Source organism: Pezoporus wallicus, unplaced genomic scaffold, assembly GCF_028554395.1.
Source record: "Pezoporus wallicus isolate ANWC-B61680 ecotype Strahan unplaced genomic scaffold, APGP_CSIRO_Pwel_v1 contig_7265, whole genome shotgun sequence".
Lineage (NCBI taxonomy): Eukaryota > Metazoa > Chordata > Aves > Psittaciformes > Psittacidae > Pezoporus > Pezoporus wallicus.
In genome coordinates, this window is record NW_026635568.1 from 1107020 (window position 1) to 1125208 (window position 18189).

Below are 18189 nucleotides of genomic sequence, written 5' to 3' on the forward strand. Positions count from 1 at the left end.
CAGCCTGTTGCTTTTTTTTTGCTCAGAAGCTTTTCCTCCACCTCGGAACCCAACTCAGGTTGTTTTTGGATTGTTGTCATTCAAAAGTTGCATCTCCAGGACTAAATAAGTTAGCGCAGCTCAAACCTTTTAGGCAAATGGTTTCTACAGAAAGCATTACCACAGTGAGATGAGGTTTTGCAATGCTGTTGCTCACTTCACATGCTGATTTATCAGCCAAATATGTTGTTGTAACCAGGAACAAGGTCACACCGATCAATTTGATTGTCGAGGTTTGCATAACCTTTAGCAACACGAAACCTCACAGACCTAAAACCTTTGTGCAGTAAAGGCAGTTAGCTTTAATAGTTGGCCTTCCAAATGCACGCAGTAATGTCAGCATTGGGTTAGGGGAACGAGGCTCTCACAAAACCCAGAAACAAGCAGGAATGTTTGGTCCCTTGGAAACTTGTGTGGCTTGTTCTGATTCAGAGCTGTCCTCTTGTGTGTTTCTAGCCCAAATGCAGCAGCAGCAGCAGCAGCAAGCACTCAAGAGCGAGGAGCTGGTGTTCCTGCCAGAAGCAGAGAGTGCTCGGGTCACTTTCCTGGCTGTCCCCATGGACATGCTGTCCTCTGGCCCAACAGAGGTGGAAAAGGGCAGCGCAGCGTGAGGAATACCCTGACGGGACTCTCACCCTGAAGGCGTTTTGTGCAGCTGGGGGCATGGCATTTCCATCCCTATCACTCTGCTGCTCCTAAGGCCCCTCACTCAATGCTCCGCATCTGAGGTGGGGTGCAGCAGGGCCGTGAGGGGAGCACCCCTCCCGTCAGCCTGGGGGCTGGCCCGGGCAGTAAGCGCCGGCTGGTGCTGGTGGTGGTGGTGAGGGCGGGCGGGTGCGTATGTCTCTACCACAGAGGACACTTCGTCCCACAGCGCGTAGGACTTCGCCTCTTCCCTCCCTTCCCCGCTGCCCGGCGGTGGGAGCCCGCACAGCACCGCCTCAGCGGCAGAGGGGACGCAGCCCTCACCGGGGCTGTGAAGGCGCATGCCATGCCCCGCCCCTCCCTGGGCGGGCGGCCGGCGGCGCTAGGACCCGCCTCTGCCCGCGCCACCGCCGGCGGGCGATAAAGGTCTCTCGGCGGAGCTCTGACGTCACAGCGAGTTAATTTTAAACCCGGACAAGATGGCGGAAAGGGACGCGGCGCGGCGCGCGGGCCCGGCCCGCCAACGGCCCGCACCGGCAGGTAACGCGTACCCCCGGGGCGGTGGCGGGGCTGCCCGCGGGACGCGTGGAGCTCCCCCGCGGGCCCTGCGGCGGGCGGCGCCGGGGGAGGCCCCGGGGTCTTCCTTCCCCCCACCCCTCTCTGCCCCCCTCTCCTCAAAATGGCGGGGGCGGCCGCCAGCCCCCACGTCTGGCTCTGAGAGGGGCGGCGGGGGAAGCCGGCGCGGCGGCTCCCGGTGCGGGGTCACCCTGCTCGCTCTCCGCCGCCAGGGCCTCCCGCTGTGCCCACGGCGGCACGTACCGGAGCGCGGCCCGGCCGTCGGTGACCTTATTCCCCGCTGCGGCGTGGCCCTGCCGCCCGTGTGTACATGACGTGAGGAGGCGGGGGGTGAGGGCCCGAATGCGCCCGGGGCTCCCCGGGCAACGGGGCACTGGGCTGGCACTAGTGGGGCCGGAGCGAAGCAGCCTGGAGGGCTCCGGAGCCGAGTCTCCCTTCGAAGGGAGCAGCACCGGGCAGCTCGGGAAAGGAGGTGGCTGATCGTGTTGGCCCTACCCCCGTATGGACCTGGTGCGCTCCACTGTCAGTGCCGTTCTTGCTTGTAATGCATCCTCCGGTGGTGACGGGACGTGTCTCTGGCTCGGTGTTTAGTCTCGGATGTGCCGGAGTCTGCGCAGTATTCTTTTTTAATTATTATTACGCTTATTTTTCCAAGAATAGCTTAAAATCTAAGAGCTTGTAACTCTTCCTCTGCCGTACCCTGCTTGAGGACTGGTAGCTGTGGGGATTGTACTGACTTGAAAGCTAAGTTGATTGTGTGAGGTTCTTAGCGCTGCACTAGAACACTGAACTGTTTTAACATCTTTGTTGTATAACTCTCAGTTTGGAAGCAGAGTGATTGGACTGGGCATGATTAAACAAAATCGAACAGTTGCCATGTGCCACTATTGGTTTCAATGGCTTCATTTGTAAGCCAGCTAGACTGGGAAATCTAACCATGCTGTAAACTGTCAGGTGTGGAGTGGTGACTCTACTGACTTTTTTTATAGGCAGGAAAAGGCAACACTTCCGAGCATGTGGAAATGCTTGTGTTTGGCAGTTTTAAGATTTTAATAATTTAAGAGTCCAGAGATTGACATTGAGGACAAGATGTACTCCTTTACTGCTTGGATACCGGTTTCTCGTCTCCAAAGCCAGCACTGCTGAATTTTCTTTGATGGTTCTCTGTATTTCACCACTATGTACTTCAGTCATCTCCAAGCATTAGATGGTTGTATAACTTTCTTTGGGTCATAAAAGCACCAGCACACCAGTAATAAATGGCTTTTAAGGTAGCTGTGTCATCATTAGTGGTAGAAATGTGTGCATGTCTCTTAAGTTACTTGTGTACTAAAGGCATGGAACAACTGATTTGATAGGGTTTGCATGTACAGCTATGGATGATCTGTGCCTGCTTGCAGAAGAGCTTTCTGTACAATGAAATAAAGCAGAGTTGTAGATTGGAATAGTTACACAAAATGTAACAGGAGAGGTCTATAACTCCTCCTGTACCATTACTAGGTGTTGCTTAACAGCTGTTATGTTCTAGCTTTTCCTAAAGCCACTAATGGTGTTACAGTTCCTCCTCAAATAATAGCAATAGCTCTGTGGCATTTCAGCTACAATTCTTCTGAAAGCAGGGAGTGGGATTGAGGAAGGCTGTATTCTTTCCTTTTCATCTTCTGCCTGTAATTTAAAGACATTTCTGAAATAGTCCTAGTGCAGAACAGTTTTACTTCAACTCTCAGAAAAGCATCTCTTTAAAAACTAGTCTCTCCTAGTTTAGGTGGCCGAGTAGCTCTTGTTCATGTTGGGTGCACAGGAGTGCTTGAGCTAGGTCTTGGAGGAGTGCTGATACATCTCAGGCACTTCACGCTAACTGCAGTGTCTGTTTTGCTTAAATATCAGCAATTAGTGTTTGCTTACTGAATATATTATAACGTACCACTGGGGTGAGATATTGTAATAGATGAGGAATTGTTTTCCCTTGTCCTAATACAAATAAGGACGTTACCTCAAGCTGGCTAGATTGGATAAGAGCGGGTCTGTTGGAGGAGAGGAGGGCTGGGGATTTTCCTCTGGTGTGATAGAGCACTTATCTCCTGATGGTGGTATTGCATCCTCTCTGACTTTGTTTTGCCCAACTGTAAAAACAGATGTAATAAGCAGATGGAAATACATGTAAATTAAATTCTGTGTTGTTCATGTTTTGATACTGAACTGCAGTGTTGTTCATCTCCAGCGCAAGCTGCATCTCAGGTTTCGCTTCAGCACTGTGGTGAAACTAGCTTTAACTTTGTTGTCAGTTGACTGTTGTACATCTTAGCATAGTCTGTAGACGTTTCTAACTGTTCCAAGGACATTCATGAGGAGTACTGCCAAGTTTCACTAAACTTCACCTTATGTAGAAAAGTTAGACCTGAAGTTGCTTTTGTTACTGCACTGCAATCATGAACAGGCCATGTCCTTCGGATGATTTTTGATATCCTGGCATGGCAGTCTTTGAATGGGAAGTTTTAAACTTTAAAATCAGGTTAAATTGTTTCCTTGTCTTTATTGTTGCTGCAAAATGCACTTACAGTGAGTTCTGCAAGTTGCCAGTTTGAGTGCATTTTCCAGCTTCTTGCTAAATCCTGCATTAACTTCCCAAGCTTAATATACCAGTCATTACTGTTTTAAGGTTTTGTCTTTAATGGCAACTGTCTAAGGTGAAAAAGGCACAGAAATATTTTCTAAGCTTCTGTGTAGGCAGGGCTGCTGTATTTGTTGTTTGTAATCAACTGAAAGTTTTCAGAAGTACTTGTATACATTGGTCCTTAAGACTTTACTCTTAACTGGGGAATGACTGGGTCTCTTTCTCAAAACATTTTCAGCATTCTTGGGATGTCCTGGAGGAAGGATGGAGGTAACTTCCCTGGGTTTTTGGCAGGTTGTTCTTAAAATCAATACTGCCTCCTATAGCTGATTTTTGGGGAGTTGATTTACATGAATACATTTGTGGGGATGGTGTTTGTGTCTGAAACACCAGAACAAACAGATGAGCAAGTTTGAAATATCTCTGAAAACATCCCTCAGATTGTCTGATACTTCAGTTACCTGCAAAGAAATGACTGATATGAAATGAGTGATATCTATTAAGTCAAGGATTATAATCAAGTAACTTCTAGCAGCAAATGAATGTGTAATAGGGACTGCTGTTATGAGAACATTGGTAACCAACTTGTCTGACCTTTAAATTCTGTTTATTTCTGAACTAAATTAACAAATTTTCTGTAACGTTCATTTCCAGGAAAGCAAGATTTCATGTACTTGCTGAATGTGCTTTTTGAATGCGTGCAATATGAAGAACTCTAAAGGCATTTAAATTTTGGAAGTTGATCATCTGCCCACTTAAAAAACCTGGAATGAAATCTGAGGAATTGCAAGATTTGTTTTGCCTCCCCCACTGTTAATTCTTACTTGACTGAATGTATCTCTTAAGACTTGAAGGTAGCATCCATTGTATTCTGTAGCTGTACAAATGAATTACTGGGAGATGATCTAAGGTATAAATTAATGTTAGGCAAGTGACTACCTGTTAGGTGTTTAACTGGAATTCCTGCTCTGCAGCAAATCAAGGAGCTTACCCTCCCCCTTTGTGCTTGGGAGGGAGTGTACTGATGCCATTATAGTGCCATAGCTGGTAAATTCACTTAATGAATTGCCTCCATAGCAGGTTGTTCATGTGCTTATATATCCTAGAGCTATCTAGTTAGTTTGCCTGGAGTCCTGTCGCTGAGAATTCTGGCTGCTCCATGGGGACGTTACTCCTTGAAGTAACAAGACTAGTTTGTATCTCTTTCTAGTGTGAGAAAAGTAGATCCTTGTGCTCAGTGTGATATGTGAAGCTAAGTAACTCTTGTCCCTTTCCCATTAACTAAACAGAAAAAATAGCTTTGCTAAATTTATAATGGTTAGTGACTGGCTCCTCTTTAAGGTTGGAGAAATTGAAAGCAGAATGCTTGACACCAAAGATGGCGTTACTAAACCATACAGCATCCAAGGCAGTCTGACAGAGGTTACCTGAGTGAACACAGGTAATCTGGGTATTGGAATTCCTGTTTGATGTCAGCGTGCTGAACTTATGAGCAGATCTAATATAGTGTGAAAGAGAAGTCCATTTCTAATAGGAAATCAAATATAATAATTTCTAATAGGAAATCAAACATAATGTGAAAGAGAAGTCCATTTGGGTCTTTGCAGAAATGATTTGTGAAGGACTATCTTCTTTTAAAAGAATTGCCCTGCTCTTCTGTATCCCAGAGGAATAGGCAAGAGAGCTGTCAAAGCTGTAAGATTGCACAAAGTGCCTTTTGGGAAGGGACTCAGTTTACAGCTGGGTTACTGGGCCTCTATTTATGGCTTGTGTATGGTATGAGGGATATTCTGATATGCTTTTGCTAGAAGGGGAGATGTCCAATCTAATATGTTTTTCCTTGTTCTAGGTGTATTTCAGCTTTATTTTTCAGTGCAGACAATGAGTGAAAGACTGATTGTATTTTCAGCCTCGCATACCAGTGATTTTGTGTGGCAAGGTGGGGTTTGTGCTGCTGCAAGTCTTGGCAGATTTCTCTTAAGACTGGAATAGAAGTGAAACCGTGGAAGGTGGTGAAGTTGAAGGCTTGAGCTAATAAGATCTTGTACACATTACAGACATGAAGTGTAGAATGTAATTTCTAGTAAATGGATATTTGAGAGTAGAATTTAATTTGCTCTTATGTAGCTGTTGCTCAAGAGAGATCAGAATCAGGTTCCAGTCTGTAGTTAGTGTCAAGTAATATGTTTTCTTCCTTCGCTTTAGAGATAGTCATGTTGAATTTTGAGGATCTTACTGGTCTCAGTAAAATATTCGAAGTGTCTTTTGAGAATCGTTTATACAATGTGTTGTATAAAGATTCCAGGACAACAAGGTTTGTTGGTTTGTTTTTTAAGTTACAGAAACCTGTTGGAGAACATGTGTCAACTGCTTGTACTGATGTGTTAGGACTACTTCTTGTATGTTTGTGTCCTTGGAAAAGTTGTTCTCGCCTCTTATCTTCTCTAACAGGGTGGTATTGCTGAGTGGAAGAATAAGTGCAGTTATTTTAAGTGTCTCTATAAGCATAATCTTATGATATTACTACTTGCATGTTGTGTCATATTCCTTTGTCTTCCTCAACCCCTTCTGTGTTTTCAGCTCTTCGGGTAAATGTAATAAAGGGTCTTCTGGCTTTTTCTTGTGGCTCTTCTTTTATCTTGGTCTGTGTAGCGTGATCTACTTGGGGAACCATAAGCAATTGGGAAATGAAAGATGCCATCTGTCAGTCCTGTGCCTAATGTAGAAATCGTCACAGCACTGGTTTCAGGGGAGGAAACTCGAAGTGCATGAACTGCTAAGCATTGAGGCAGAAGCTTGGCTTCCTTTAATGTATTAAAGATATAGAGTGGTAGTGGAAATGACTGCTGTAGAAAATTAAGGTTCTTGATGTAAACAAATCATTTTCTTAAAACAAATTATCTTGTTTTCAAGAGAAATAATTTCTTAAATACTTTGTAATTCTGAACTAATAGTAAGGAATTGTTCTTGTTAACAACAAAAGTGTGATTCTGAACATGGCCTTAAAAGCTGCCCTCAAGGCAGTTATCACTTATCTTCCAAGCAACGAAGTTTTAAGCTTGTCATGAGGATAAGGAAAGGAATGCAGTATGAAATACTTAAAAGGAAATCTTTCTGAGTGCTAGTATGTCAGACTTCTTGGTACAGAGGTTGTTTGGAAGAGTGCAGTTAGTAATGCTTTCAGGGGCTGGGGCCCAGAACTAGGGTATTTTAGAGAGCTGATAGTACTGTAGAAATGGGTAGATACTGAAAACTTATCACATGTTATGCTCTGAGATTTAAAAGGTAAAATATCCTTCAAAACATAATAATGGTGATAGGGGGCATTAAGAAATGCAGCTTCTACTTTTAAGCTTATTTTTTTCAATGGAAAACCAAACACATTATCCACACTAATATAGCAGATGTGATTAAATACTTGTGGAACCTTCAGAAGCTACCAGGAATTCTGCCTGTTTGAGAAGACCCTCAAAATGCAGTCTGGTGCTTTTAAAGAGGTTGGAAGTTGGCTTGTGATAGACTGTTATTCTTAGAGTCTCTGTTTAAGTACTTGGTGTTGCAGACATATTACTGTTTCATTAATCAAATATCAAACTGAGCTATTCTGTAGTCTAAACTGTTCACTTATTTCTGTAGTGCGTTAGAACTGACTAGATTAAGTTTTTGTGAGCTTTAAACAGCAGCGCATTATCTCTCTTTGGGTTCACCTTCTAAAACCTGGACTTATTTTCCCAGTGTTTGACCTCCATATGCTCTAAGGAAAGATTTCATGGATCCTCAGGATGGAGACAATAAATATGATTTACCAGGACTGGTTGGAGGGGAGTGTTAAACATGTATCTTCAGACAGTTGTATTTCCCTCTTTGCTCTCCATCCAAGTGAAAGATGGATATTAACCCATTTATAATCTCAGCATATGTTATGGTGTGCTGTCCTGTAGACAAGCAGTTAGATTGGCTAGTTGTATTCAGACTAATTTGAGAACGTGATGTAAAGAGAAGTGGTAACCAGCTCCCCTTCTGCATTTTCTCCTTTCAGGAGGACAGTCTGTTTTGCCTTACCTCTGGAGTTACTCTCTGTTTTTGACCCTCGTTACTATACTCATAACTAGGCTTAACTGGCCAGCAGCCATTAGTGTACATGTAATAGCATTTGCTGTCCAGAAAAAGGCTGTGTCAGACCTGCTGCTGCTGTTAAGACCCTTGTTTTGCAGCAGTGGCTGAGGTTTTGTGGTAACAAGTGTTGTGAATGATGTTAAAGAAGCTTAGGTAAGTCTTAAGCCCTTTGAACTGATAATGAAGGTGCGTGCTGCGTGGAACTGAGCTGCTAAAGTGTAAGTGTTTTACAGCATCCTTGAGACAACTTAGCTGGTTATTTTTGAACTCAAAATTCTACTGAAGAGTAGATTAGAAGAAACAGCTCTTGGCAGTTACAGTATATTTAGTAGGAACATTCAAGGGAATACTCCTTTAGTGCAGGAAGGACTATGCCAAGCTTAAGGTGTTCCCACTAGCTATGCATTCTAGGCTGTTGCTGACAAAACTGAAACTAGTGCTAACTCCTATTTGGAAAGGAAGGAAACCTTGCTGTTAAGTGAAGGTTAACAAATGTGTTGGCTAGCCTAGCCTAAACTGAACTCTTTCAGATCTAGACAAATCCTTGGCAACACCCAGTCAGATCCAGTTACAGCCCAGTTGTCCACCCATCTTTGCAGTGTTATCACATATCACTAAGTCAGTCTCCACAGGAACATGCTTCTTAACTGTACTTGTGAGTTCTGAGAGTCTGGAGAAATTTTCCAGCTTAACTGGGCTGTAGTTGCAAAGCTGAACTATCCTGGCACCAGCACCCAGTCAAGCAGCTTGTGCCTCCCTTTCAATTCTGCTGGTGCAACTGTTTCAGAGGCTGTAAATTGCACAGCACATCACCTTCTGTTTGCTCAAGATAAGTTGGTGCCTGGACCTAGAACAATGGTGCCAACACAGAGGGCACCAGTCCTGTTCAGAAGTACAGCTGAGCTGACCCTGTGCCCCACACGTGAAGCTGTGAGACTCTGCTTTTTTGATTCAGCTCAGGTGCTCATTGGACTGTTATTGAGGTGATACAGTTTGCAGAAAACTGTTCATACTGGATTGTTGTTTCTGATGGTTTGGTTTATTTAGTTAACTTTCAGCAGCATTGGATATGTGGTAAAATTAGCAGGAAAGGCAGTGTGGTACTGCGTGGTACTGGAAATGGGAAAGAGTGGGAGAGCTCTTGTGTAAGTGGGTGGCTAAGGCTTCACTTTACTGGTGAAACAGGCTTAGAGAGGCAACATGGGAGAGGAGGAGGTAGCTACCTTCAGCATCCTGTTGGCAGAATAAATGTACTTTGAGCTGTTGCCTTAGCTAATGACTTTTGTGCAGCAACACCAGTGATGTTTGGTAGAGACTTGGGAGTTGTGGGGAGTAGGTGGCGCTCTGAAGTATATGAACATTAGTTAGGTGCTGTATCGATTATTGTGGGTGATATGACAGCCCAGGCCTCTTTCCCTATGTTCGTAGCAGCAGGGACTGTAATGAAAGCTACTTCTGTTGTAGCTGTGTGAGAAAAATATCTTCTTCCATTGGAGATAAAATGAACGCATACAAAATGTGATTTCCCCAGCTTCAATTATCCCTAAAGGTGACTTGGTGGGGCTTTTTTCCTGTCTAGATTCACAGTTGATCTCAGCATTAATTGTGTTGGTTAAGGTTGTGTTTCCCTTGGTCATACTTCCCTTTCATCTAGTGGGTGTGTTAGTGAGTACTAAGTGAAGTATAGTTGAGAAGGGAGAGGGAGGAAGAATTGAAATACTCCATGAAGGTGTCTGAAGGTAGTTACTCTATCAGTTTTGCTAGCTATGTGATCTTGAGAAGGCAGTTTCCTAAAGCAAACACAGTCTCTCCCTGTACTGCCCTTTATTCTTTGAAATGAATTGTAGAACTTATTATTAAAGCAGAATTATGGGGTTCAGTGCTGGAAAAGCTGGATGGGAGGCTCCCTTAGCTGCAGAACTTGAGAGGTGGAAAGCTGAGTGTAAATTGGAGGTTGGGCTAAAAGATCATTTTGCTTAGAAACTTCAGAATCTTAGAAGCATGATTTGATCAAAAAGTAAAGCCTCTTTGGCTTGCTCTGTTTCCGTAAACCTGTTGGTGTTCCTGACTGACAGCTTGTTTATCCTGGAAATGAGTATGAAAAATGGCCCTTCGGCATACCTCCTTGTACAGCAAAAGTACTTGTTTTACTTGCTGCTGAGCTCCTCTATGGCCATGGTACAGATGCAGATGCGTGACTAAACTTAATCTGGCTGCAAATGTGAAGTTCAAATATGGGGTAATTGCAGTTGGCATCTCTTGCCATATTCTTTCCTCCTTATCCTTCTTACTCAAAATATTGGTTTGGGTTAGCTGGTCGTTGTTTAAATTACTGGCTGCTGAGATGAGGAATACATACAAGGTATGTAAAATATGGTTATGGGCTAGACCAATTAGAAAATACCGACTGAATCATTCTGGGTGAGCAGCAACCTTAAATACAATCACTCTGAAATACAAGCAGAAGTCTGCCTAGTTTAAATCTGTGTGGCCTGCAGTGGTCACAAAGAGCTTTCACTTGCCATTTCCAGAGTCTGTGGTGAACTAAGGCATTGTCAGATCCCGTGTGTTCTCATTTCCGTCCTCAAAAAACTGGGAGGATGGGTAAGAAAGGGGAGAAAAGGTGAGGAAGAGGCCTTTTAGTGATTTCATCTGCCTTAGTCTTAGCATTCTAAAGCAGCATTCTTTGAGGGGGCTGGAAAAATACTGGTAAACCTTACTGTGGGTAGAGATCCTGTTAGGTCCTTCAGTGAGTGTGCTAATAATAGCAGTGAGTTTCAGGCAGAGTGGAAGAAGGATAAGAAGCATGCTTTGTGACTATCCTTACCCTTCGAGTTTTTCCTTGTAGCTGTGAAGAAACATCTTTGCTACTAAGTTCAAGATGTGTTTTCAGAATCCTTTTATATATATTTATATATATAAATATATATTTATATAAGCAATCCTTATATACATTTTTTTGTTGTTGCTTACTAGGTTGTGTCAGGGTTTTTTCTACTTCTGTCTTAATCTGTGCTTAGTGGTATTCTGTTACTTGTATGCATTTGCTGAAAATAGCTGAATTTGAGGGTTGACTTCTTTGCTGCACCTCTCTTTTTATACTGAAGTCTCCCTCTAGCTTTTCTATCCCCTTCAGTGGAGAATGCAAAATGCTAGCTTACCAGCATTTTGCACAGGGGAGAGCTGTCTGCTCCTGCAGACAATTCAACAGAGAAGCATTTTAAAGCACTTAGGAGTTGACAGGCCTATTGTTTGATTAGTTATGACGCTTCATAGGTATCTAGGTCATCAGAATATCTCCTTTTTCCCCTTCTCTGGCAAAATTGTAGCTTTGGGTACTTTTTGCTTCTGTTCACAGTTTATATAACAGCTCTAGATCTGTCCCTTAGCATCCCATCGCCCTGAAGGAACAGAGAGAGTTAAATGTGTCTTCTCTTCTACTCCTTTGTCAGTCTTACTGGATATCCAAACAAGTCTTTGGAACTTAGCTCATCAGTCCTATTTATAGTCAAAATATTCAAAACATTTAATTATTTCTGGCCTTAAAATGAGCTACTTGGTAGCATTTGCTGGTCAGCAATAGGAAAGCAGTGGTGTGTTACCGTCTGTGGTAGCTCCATAGCTTTAGTGTAGACCTTGCTGTGAGTTTATTGCGTGGAGCAGGGCTGCTGGAGAAAGGGGAGGACAACTTTGTGACTTAAATCTAGTGATTTTTCTTTTTTTTTCCATTAGATGTGCCAGAATTTTTACCTTACCAAATAAGGTTTGAAGGTTAACCTTTTTTTTTTTTTTTTCCTACGCTCTGGAACTCGGTTCACACATGCCCACACTCTCCTCGGTTCACTACACCAGAACAAGAAACATTTAAGCATTTTGTCTCCTTTCTCTCACAAGAAAACTTCCTGGGTGAAGCTCTGATAGAATGCATTACATTTGAATGTAGTGCAGCAGTTTCCTCATGCTAACTTATTTTAAGCTTTTGATTCAAGCTGTGAACTCCCTCAGGCCATGGATGTAGAACAAGATTTCACACCAGATGGTTTGAGGTTAGCGTAGCCCACTTCAGCTCGCTTTACCATTCAGGTATGTGGGAGAGAACCTATCGTGCATCTGTACTGAACTATGAGCGGGAGACTTGGATTGCTTTTGTATGGATGCAAGCATGTGATGTCTGTAGAGCACCAGGGAAAGAGTCCAGGAATGGTGAGAGCTGAAGTATCTAGGGGTACTGGCAGTTTTGACTTAAAGTTGGACTTCTAGCAGAGTGCAGGTTTCTGTACCAGCAAGGTATTAAGACTATCAGCTTGAAGATGTACAGAGTGAAGGCTTTGTAACTCCTTGTGATGGAGCAAATGGAAGGAGTACTGATGAAAGCTGTCTATATTAATGAAAGTAGCTCCTTTAGACTTCATTCATAGTCCAGGTCTTTAGCCACTAAAAGATAAATGGAATTTAAATTTATTTAATGTTTGCCTCATCTGTCTACAGTTGTCTGTGTCCAACCCCGTCTAGAAAAAAAATTACTAGTCATTCAGTGCTTGTATTGTACCTGTACTGTATCTAAAACCAACAGAGTTTAGCAATTAGCATGTACTTTCATCATGAAAGAATGTGAATGATGAGTTAAAGAGCTCAAGTTGTATTTGGGTTGAAACTTAAGGTAACTGTCTTGGTACTTTAATTAATGTGCTTAAAGGGAGGAATTCACATTTAAAGTATGCTGTCTCTTATTTTCATAGCATGCAGGTTGAGCTGACTGTTCATACACTGCAGGACAAATAGGTCATCAGCTGCTAGCTGTGTACTTAAGGGAAGCAGGAATTAGCTTTTCATTTCACTTCATACTTTAAGAAATGGGTTATTTAGTTGAGTTCAGTTGGAATACTCTGTACATACACAAGAAGTTACTGTTCTCAAAATCTGGCTTAGCATTTCAACAAATGGTGCTTGTTCTTGATACTTGGCTGATGAGTGTCAGTAGTAGTCCTGCTATAGTTATTGCTGAGTGTAGTGAAGAGCTTACAGGGAAACTGGGTGGTAGTATCTTTTCTTGACTGTATTTGTTTCCATTCAAGTCTGTCTGCTTCTGTGTCTTGCTCTATGGTATTGTTTCTCTTGTGTCTCCCAGCCTGCTTAACCTGGGTTAGGAGGTAATTATGCATAGTTAGAACTGTTCATTAGCTCATGTGATCTAATTGAATGATTCAGTTTGGAAGAAGCCAAAGTGAAGTAGGGAATAATTAGTGAATGGTCATAGTAACAGGCCGGAATGGATGGCAAATCCAATTAATGATGATCTTGCATTAGCTCCAGCCAGAGTCGTGGATCTGACTGTAGTCTGGAGTATGTCAGCTCAGTAGTACAGAAGCTTCAAAGGTCAGATGAACATCTTGGAAAAAGAAAAACGTAGCTGTGGCTTTCTGGGTCTGCAGCACTGTGCTACAAGCTCTGCTGCCGTATGCTTTGTTGGGTGAAAGCTTTTCTGTTATGTACTAAAAGCCTGAGGTCTAGTCTTCTGTGCATTTGGGAATTTTCAGCAGCATTGAGACCAACCCTGTGAGTTAATACCAGCCCGTCTTTAGTAGTCTTGCAGGAGTCAGTGTTTCCTTGCTGTTCTGCATGCAGTGCAAGAAGCCATCAGCCATGCTTCTGAAATAGCCATTGTATGACGTGGATGTGCTGTGTCCATAACCCCATTACTGGAATGGAACTGGTCTTTTCAAAGTGTTGAGATACTATAAGAAAACAAACAAAAAAAAAGAAAAAGGCCAAAACCAATGAAAGTCTGTTGATTTGGTTGCATCTGTAGCATTACTGAATGCATATCATGGAGACCTATACAGGAAGGCTGTCACGATCTTTTCAAGTCCAAACCTACTTTCCAGTTGGCTAGAAATACTCCAGTGTAGGGATAGTCATTCTGTGAATGCCACCTCTTCTAAAGTTAGTCCTCAGCCATTCCTATAGTGGATTTGCTGGGACTGGACTATTGCAAAAACATAGAGCAGTTTGTGGTTCCTAGACTGGGCCCTAGGACATTCCACTTAAATGTTGAATTTCAAGTAGTATGCTATGACTATCTGGGGCAGCTGGGGAAAATAAGGAGTAGGGCTTCAGGTTGTGAATTTCATTAATTCCTGGGCTGACTTGACAGTGCTATCAACTTGCTTATTTTATGAATTACTTACAGGACTTGTTGCAATGCTTCTGCAGCCATTGCAGATAAGTGGACTGTGAAGTGGGATTTCTTGCCCTGACTGCTGTTTTGAGAGACTGATGGGAAATTAGTTCTTGGAAATAGAATGTGATCCTTGTGTACAGGATTCTGAAGCTTTCTAGAAAGGCTTCTGAAGGGCTCCAGTGCTGCCTGAGGGTGACTAGCCAGAGTAACAGGGTAAGCAGCCAGAAGGTGGTATAGGGGACCAAAAAGGTTGACATCTGCTTAGGAGCATGTGACAGGTTAGCATACGCTGACTGTGCTCCTGGGATGAGCAGTAACACTTGTTCTACAGTTAATATACTTGTGCAATGTCTGTCCTGGTAATTGCTAAGTAGTTCAGATCTCTTGAAGGGAAAGGTGTTTTCTGCAACTCGGGCATGAAGTTATCAAACCAGCTCTTCTGGATGGGTCAAGTTTCCTTCAGGGCTGTCAACACTGTAGTTCTCCACCCTCTAAAGTGCTTGATTCATGGCAATGATGATCTTTTCTGTAGGTAGGTTGGGACGTTTTAGGCTGGCTAGTCAACAAATAAAACCAATAAAAAACCTGCAAGAAACCATTCCAAACCAGCCAAAAAACCCAACTTGATGCTCTGGCCTTGATTTTTATTATTTCTACTGGTAAGTGAAATCTAATAGTAATTAACTAGGGACTAAGATGAATCTGTTCTGTCTGAGCTGACTTCTGGTGGTGCAGAATACTCTTAACAAGATGTTGTGAGCTTTAACAGACACATTGTGTGCAAGCTTTTGATAGTACTGTCTGTTTGTGATAGGGAGAATTTACTTGTTTAGAAATAACTATTGATAGAAGACCAATCTACTTGTTTGCTGAGGAATCTTCTTGGCTTGAAGAAGCTTTGGGTGGCTATGCTCTGTGCTGGCAGAGGAATGCTGCTGCATCTTGCACTTTGAGGTCTGCTAAGGTTCTTATAACTTCCAAGTAGGAAAAGATGGTTAATGTCAAGCTCCAGGTGAATGAAAAGACGTTGCAGCTGTTGCTTCAGACTATTTTACAGTTCACCTGAGTTCACAAAATTGATACATTACTGCAGCTGAAGTACGCATTTAAATAAAAAGATATAAGGCTGTTTTAAGTAATCAAGTTAAATTTGTTGCCTGGGGATTATATAGGAGCAGAGGCTTTGATACATTGGGTGAATATCTGTTTGCTAAAACACAGGTGTCTCTTCTTGGAGCTATAAAATCTTAATGCTTTTATCAATAGAATTATTCCCTTTGTGTTTCTAGGCTGTGATGCTGAAGGCTTTCTTTCTGACTGTCAAATCTTCGTACCTCACCTTGGCCATCCTCCCAAGTTTTCTGGCATACCAAGGATGCTACTTATATGGGGCAAAACCTGTTTTGTAAACTCTTTCAGAAAGGAGGGCTTGTTTAATATCTGGGAATACAAAAGCTTTAGGCCAAAGGTGAGAGTTTTTCTTCTGCAGTGGTGACCAGTGTTGTGTCGGTGTAATTTTAGTTTGGTGTCCTGTAGACAGCTTTTCTTTTTAAAGCTACTCCTTCCAGTTGTCAGGGCTGAATTTTTGGGGCTTCTTTGTCAACCAGTTTGAGTTAGGGTGATGCTAGGGGCTGTTTCGCACATCCACTTGGATAATGTTGGTGTTCACTTCTGGCTGCCTAGGGTTTAAGCATTCAGGTTTACTTCCTGTTCAAACCAAGTACTGCACTAGCTTAATAGATTCAAACTATATACACACATATATATATAAAAGATTTAGTGCCACAGGCCTATGAGGCAGCACAGATTTAATGCTTAGAAATGGAAATGTCCTCTCTGATCTGCAATGAAGGGAAATGTTGTCAGAACCAGCTAAAGAGACAGCCACTTTGGTAATGTGGTGACCCTGGAGTTTCCCGTTTTTCAGGTTCATGGTAATAACTCAAATAGCTCATTACATGCAGAAAATGTTGTGTTCGAGCACTGTTTGTAAGTCTTTTGCCGATGATAGTATCTAGGATGCAAAGTCTGGCAGGAATGACTTGGCAGGTCCTGTGGGTATTGGCAGGGTCTCTGCCATGAATAAATTAAGCAGCGGTGTGTTCCATGATGCCTTACGAGGCATCCTGCAAGAGAACACTGCTTTGGGGCTGCTTCCACAGGAAGCATGAGACCATGTAACTTACCTGTGTGCAATGGATCAGGTAACTGGAGATGGCTGCTTCTTTGTCTTCATTAAAGCAGTGCTTGAAAATGCAATCCTTACTAGCAATCCAGCATACTTAAGTTCATACACTGATGTTCCCAGAGAAATAACTGCTAGGAAGGTGCCTCCTTCAGATTTGTGCATGGTGGGTTCTGATTAAATATGTCAAAATGTATATCTGGAGTTAGGGGTAATTTTGCAAGTACTAAACAGCTTCCAGATGCATGGTAGGAAATACCGAATCAGGCCAGTGGCAGAGTTTGTTTCTACTGTGGGACAAACTTCAGTGTTGTGGTACTTAAGTAAGAGGAAACTTCATCTCGGACAGGTCATTTTGTTTGGTGTTCTTTTAGGCTGCTATCCCAGTAACTCCTGAATTCTGGAGTTTAGGAGAATAGGGTAATTCTCCTATTGTGCTGTATGTCTGAAGGGCTGTGTTACCTTAATTTATCGTTCATTAGTAACTTAAATCTCATCTGAGTTACAGTTCTTTTGGCTACTGGTTGATCCTGAAAGAGTATTGATTCTTAAATTGTGCATAAAATATTCTATTAACTCTTTTTTGAAAGAGTTAGTACTTGTTATTGAGAAAGATTTAATAATACTGTGTATTATTAAAGAAGAATATGAAGCCAGGAACTACTTAAATGTTTTTTGTTATGCCAGAAGTGTTAGGTCTTGCACATGCTCAGGAGTTTATCCTCGGGCAAGGACTGAATAGGCACTCTGAAGTCTCTGCTGTGATCAGAATTGAAACAGGTGTAATGTGTTGGAATTAGAGAGGAGTTTAGTCATCTGCTGGTTTATGTAATCCTGGGGTTAAATACTAGATCACTGGTCTTGCTTGTAGGTGCTGGCAAGCAAAACTGTCAGAAAGCATCCTTTTTTTTTATTTCCCTTACAATAGTATAAGAAGGTGATCTAAAAGTGGTCTTTTTTGGTCCTCTTTGGATATTTGATTTTTAATGGAAGTTATACTTGAGTTTCAATGCTGAAAACCAGTCATCTTTTTGTGATTTGTTAAAACATAAAGAATGCAGAAGATCTGAAATGTAGTCTATACTGCTGTTTATCTCATGGGCATTCCCAAGAATATCCCTCTTGCTGCTGGGAATGAAGGCCCAGCTCAAGGCTTCACTTCAAAGAAATGTCTAGTGCCCTAAACTCTGGCTTACTAATGTGTTGTAACCTGTCAATTTGCAGGTAAGCATTATGAGGAAGAAGAGGAGGATGCCCTACCCGACTCGGATGCCCTGCCAGACTCTGATGATGAGGTGGATTTGGATAAGCCGCGCCCCATACAGATTGTTCTTGCTCATGAAGATGACCATAACTTTGAATTAGATGAAGCAGCATTGGAAAAAATCTTGCTTCAGGAACACATCAAAGATCTTAACATAGTAGTTGTGTCTGTAGCAGGAGCTTTCCGCAAAGGAAAATCTTTTCTGCTGGACTTCATGCTTAGATACATGTATAACAGGGTGAGTAATTTGGATTCTCCCTGCAGGAGAAAAGTAGTTTGGTATTTTAGTCACTTATGTTTGTATTTGTTGACTTGAGCACAAATCTAGCAAGTCAATTTTTTCTTACTGGGGGGTGGGCAAAGCCAGCTGCTTTGTTCCTACTCTGTGAAGAAGTATATTTAAGTGACAGCTTTTTAAGATAGTTTTTCCTGCAGTTATCAAGGGAACTTATGTCCCAATGTAAGTGGGCATGAGAACTTTAATGAAGAAGCTTTGTGGCCTTGTAGCTGAGCTTTGGGGAAGGATTCATCTAAGTTGGTGGAATCTCGCTTTGACCTGATCACGTGAA

General features: G+C 42.5%; 1 protein-coding gene across 5 annotated transcripts in view; it reads left to right on the plus strand.

Annotated features, from left to right (window-relative positions):
* ATL2 (atlastin GTPase 2) overlaps positions 1-18189 on the plus strand; it is a 45224-nt gene that overhangs the window by 1506 nt on the left and 25529 nt on the right. For 3 of the 5 annotated variants that reach the window (XM_057396903.1, XM_057396905.1, XM_057396904.1), the window contains exon 2: positions 17581-17858. In XM_057396903.1, coding sequence (XP_057252886.1) covers positions 17581-17858 — 278 coding nt within the window. Of the gene's footprint in view, positions 1-1067; positions 1225-17580; positions 17859-18189 lie in introns of those variants that run through there. The other 2 variants (XM_057396906.1, XM_057396907.1) reach the window with 2 other exon arrangements.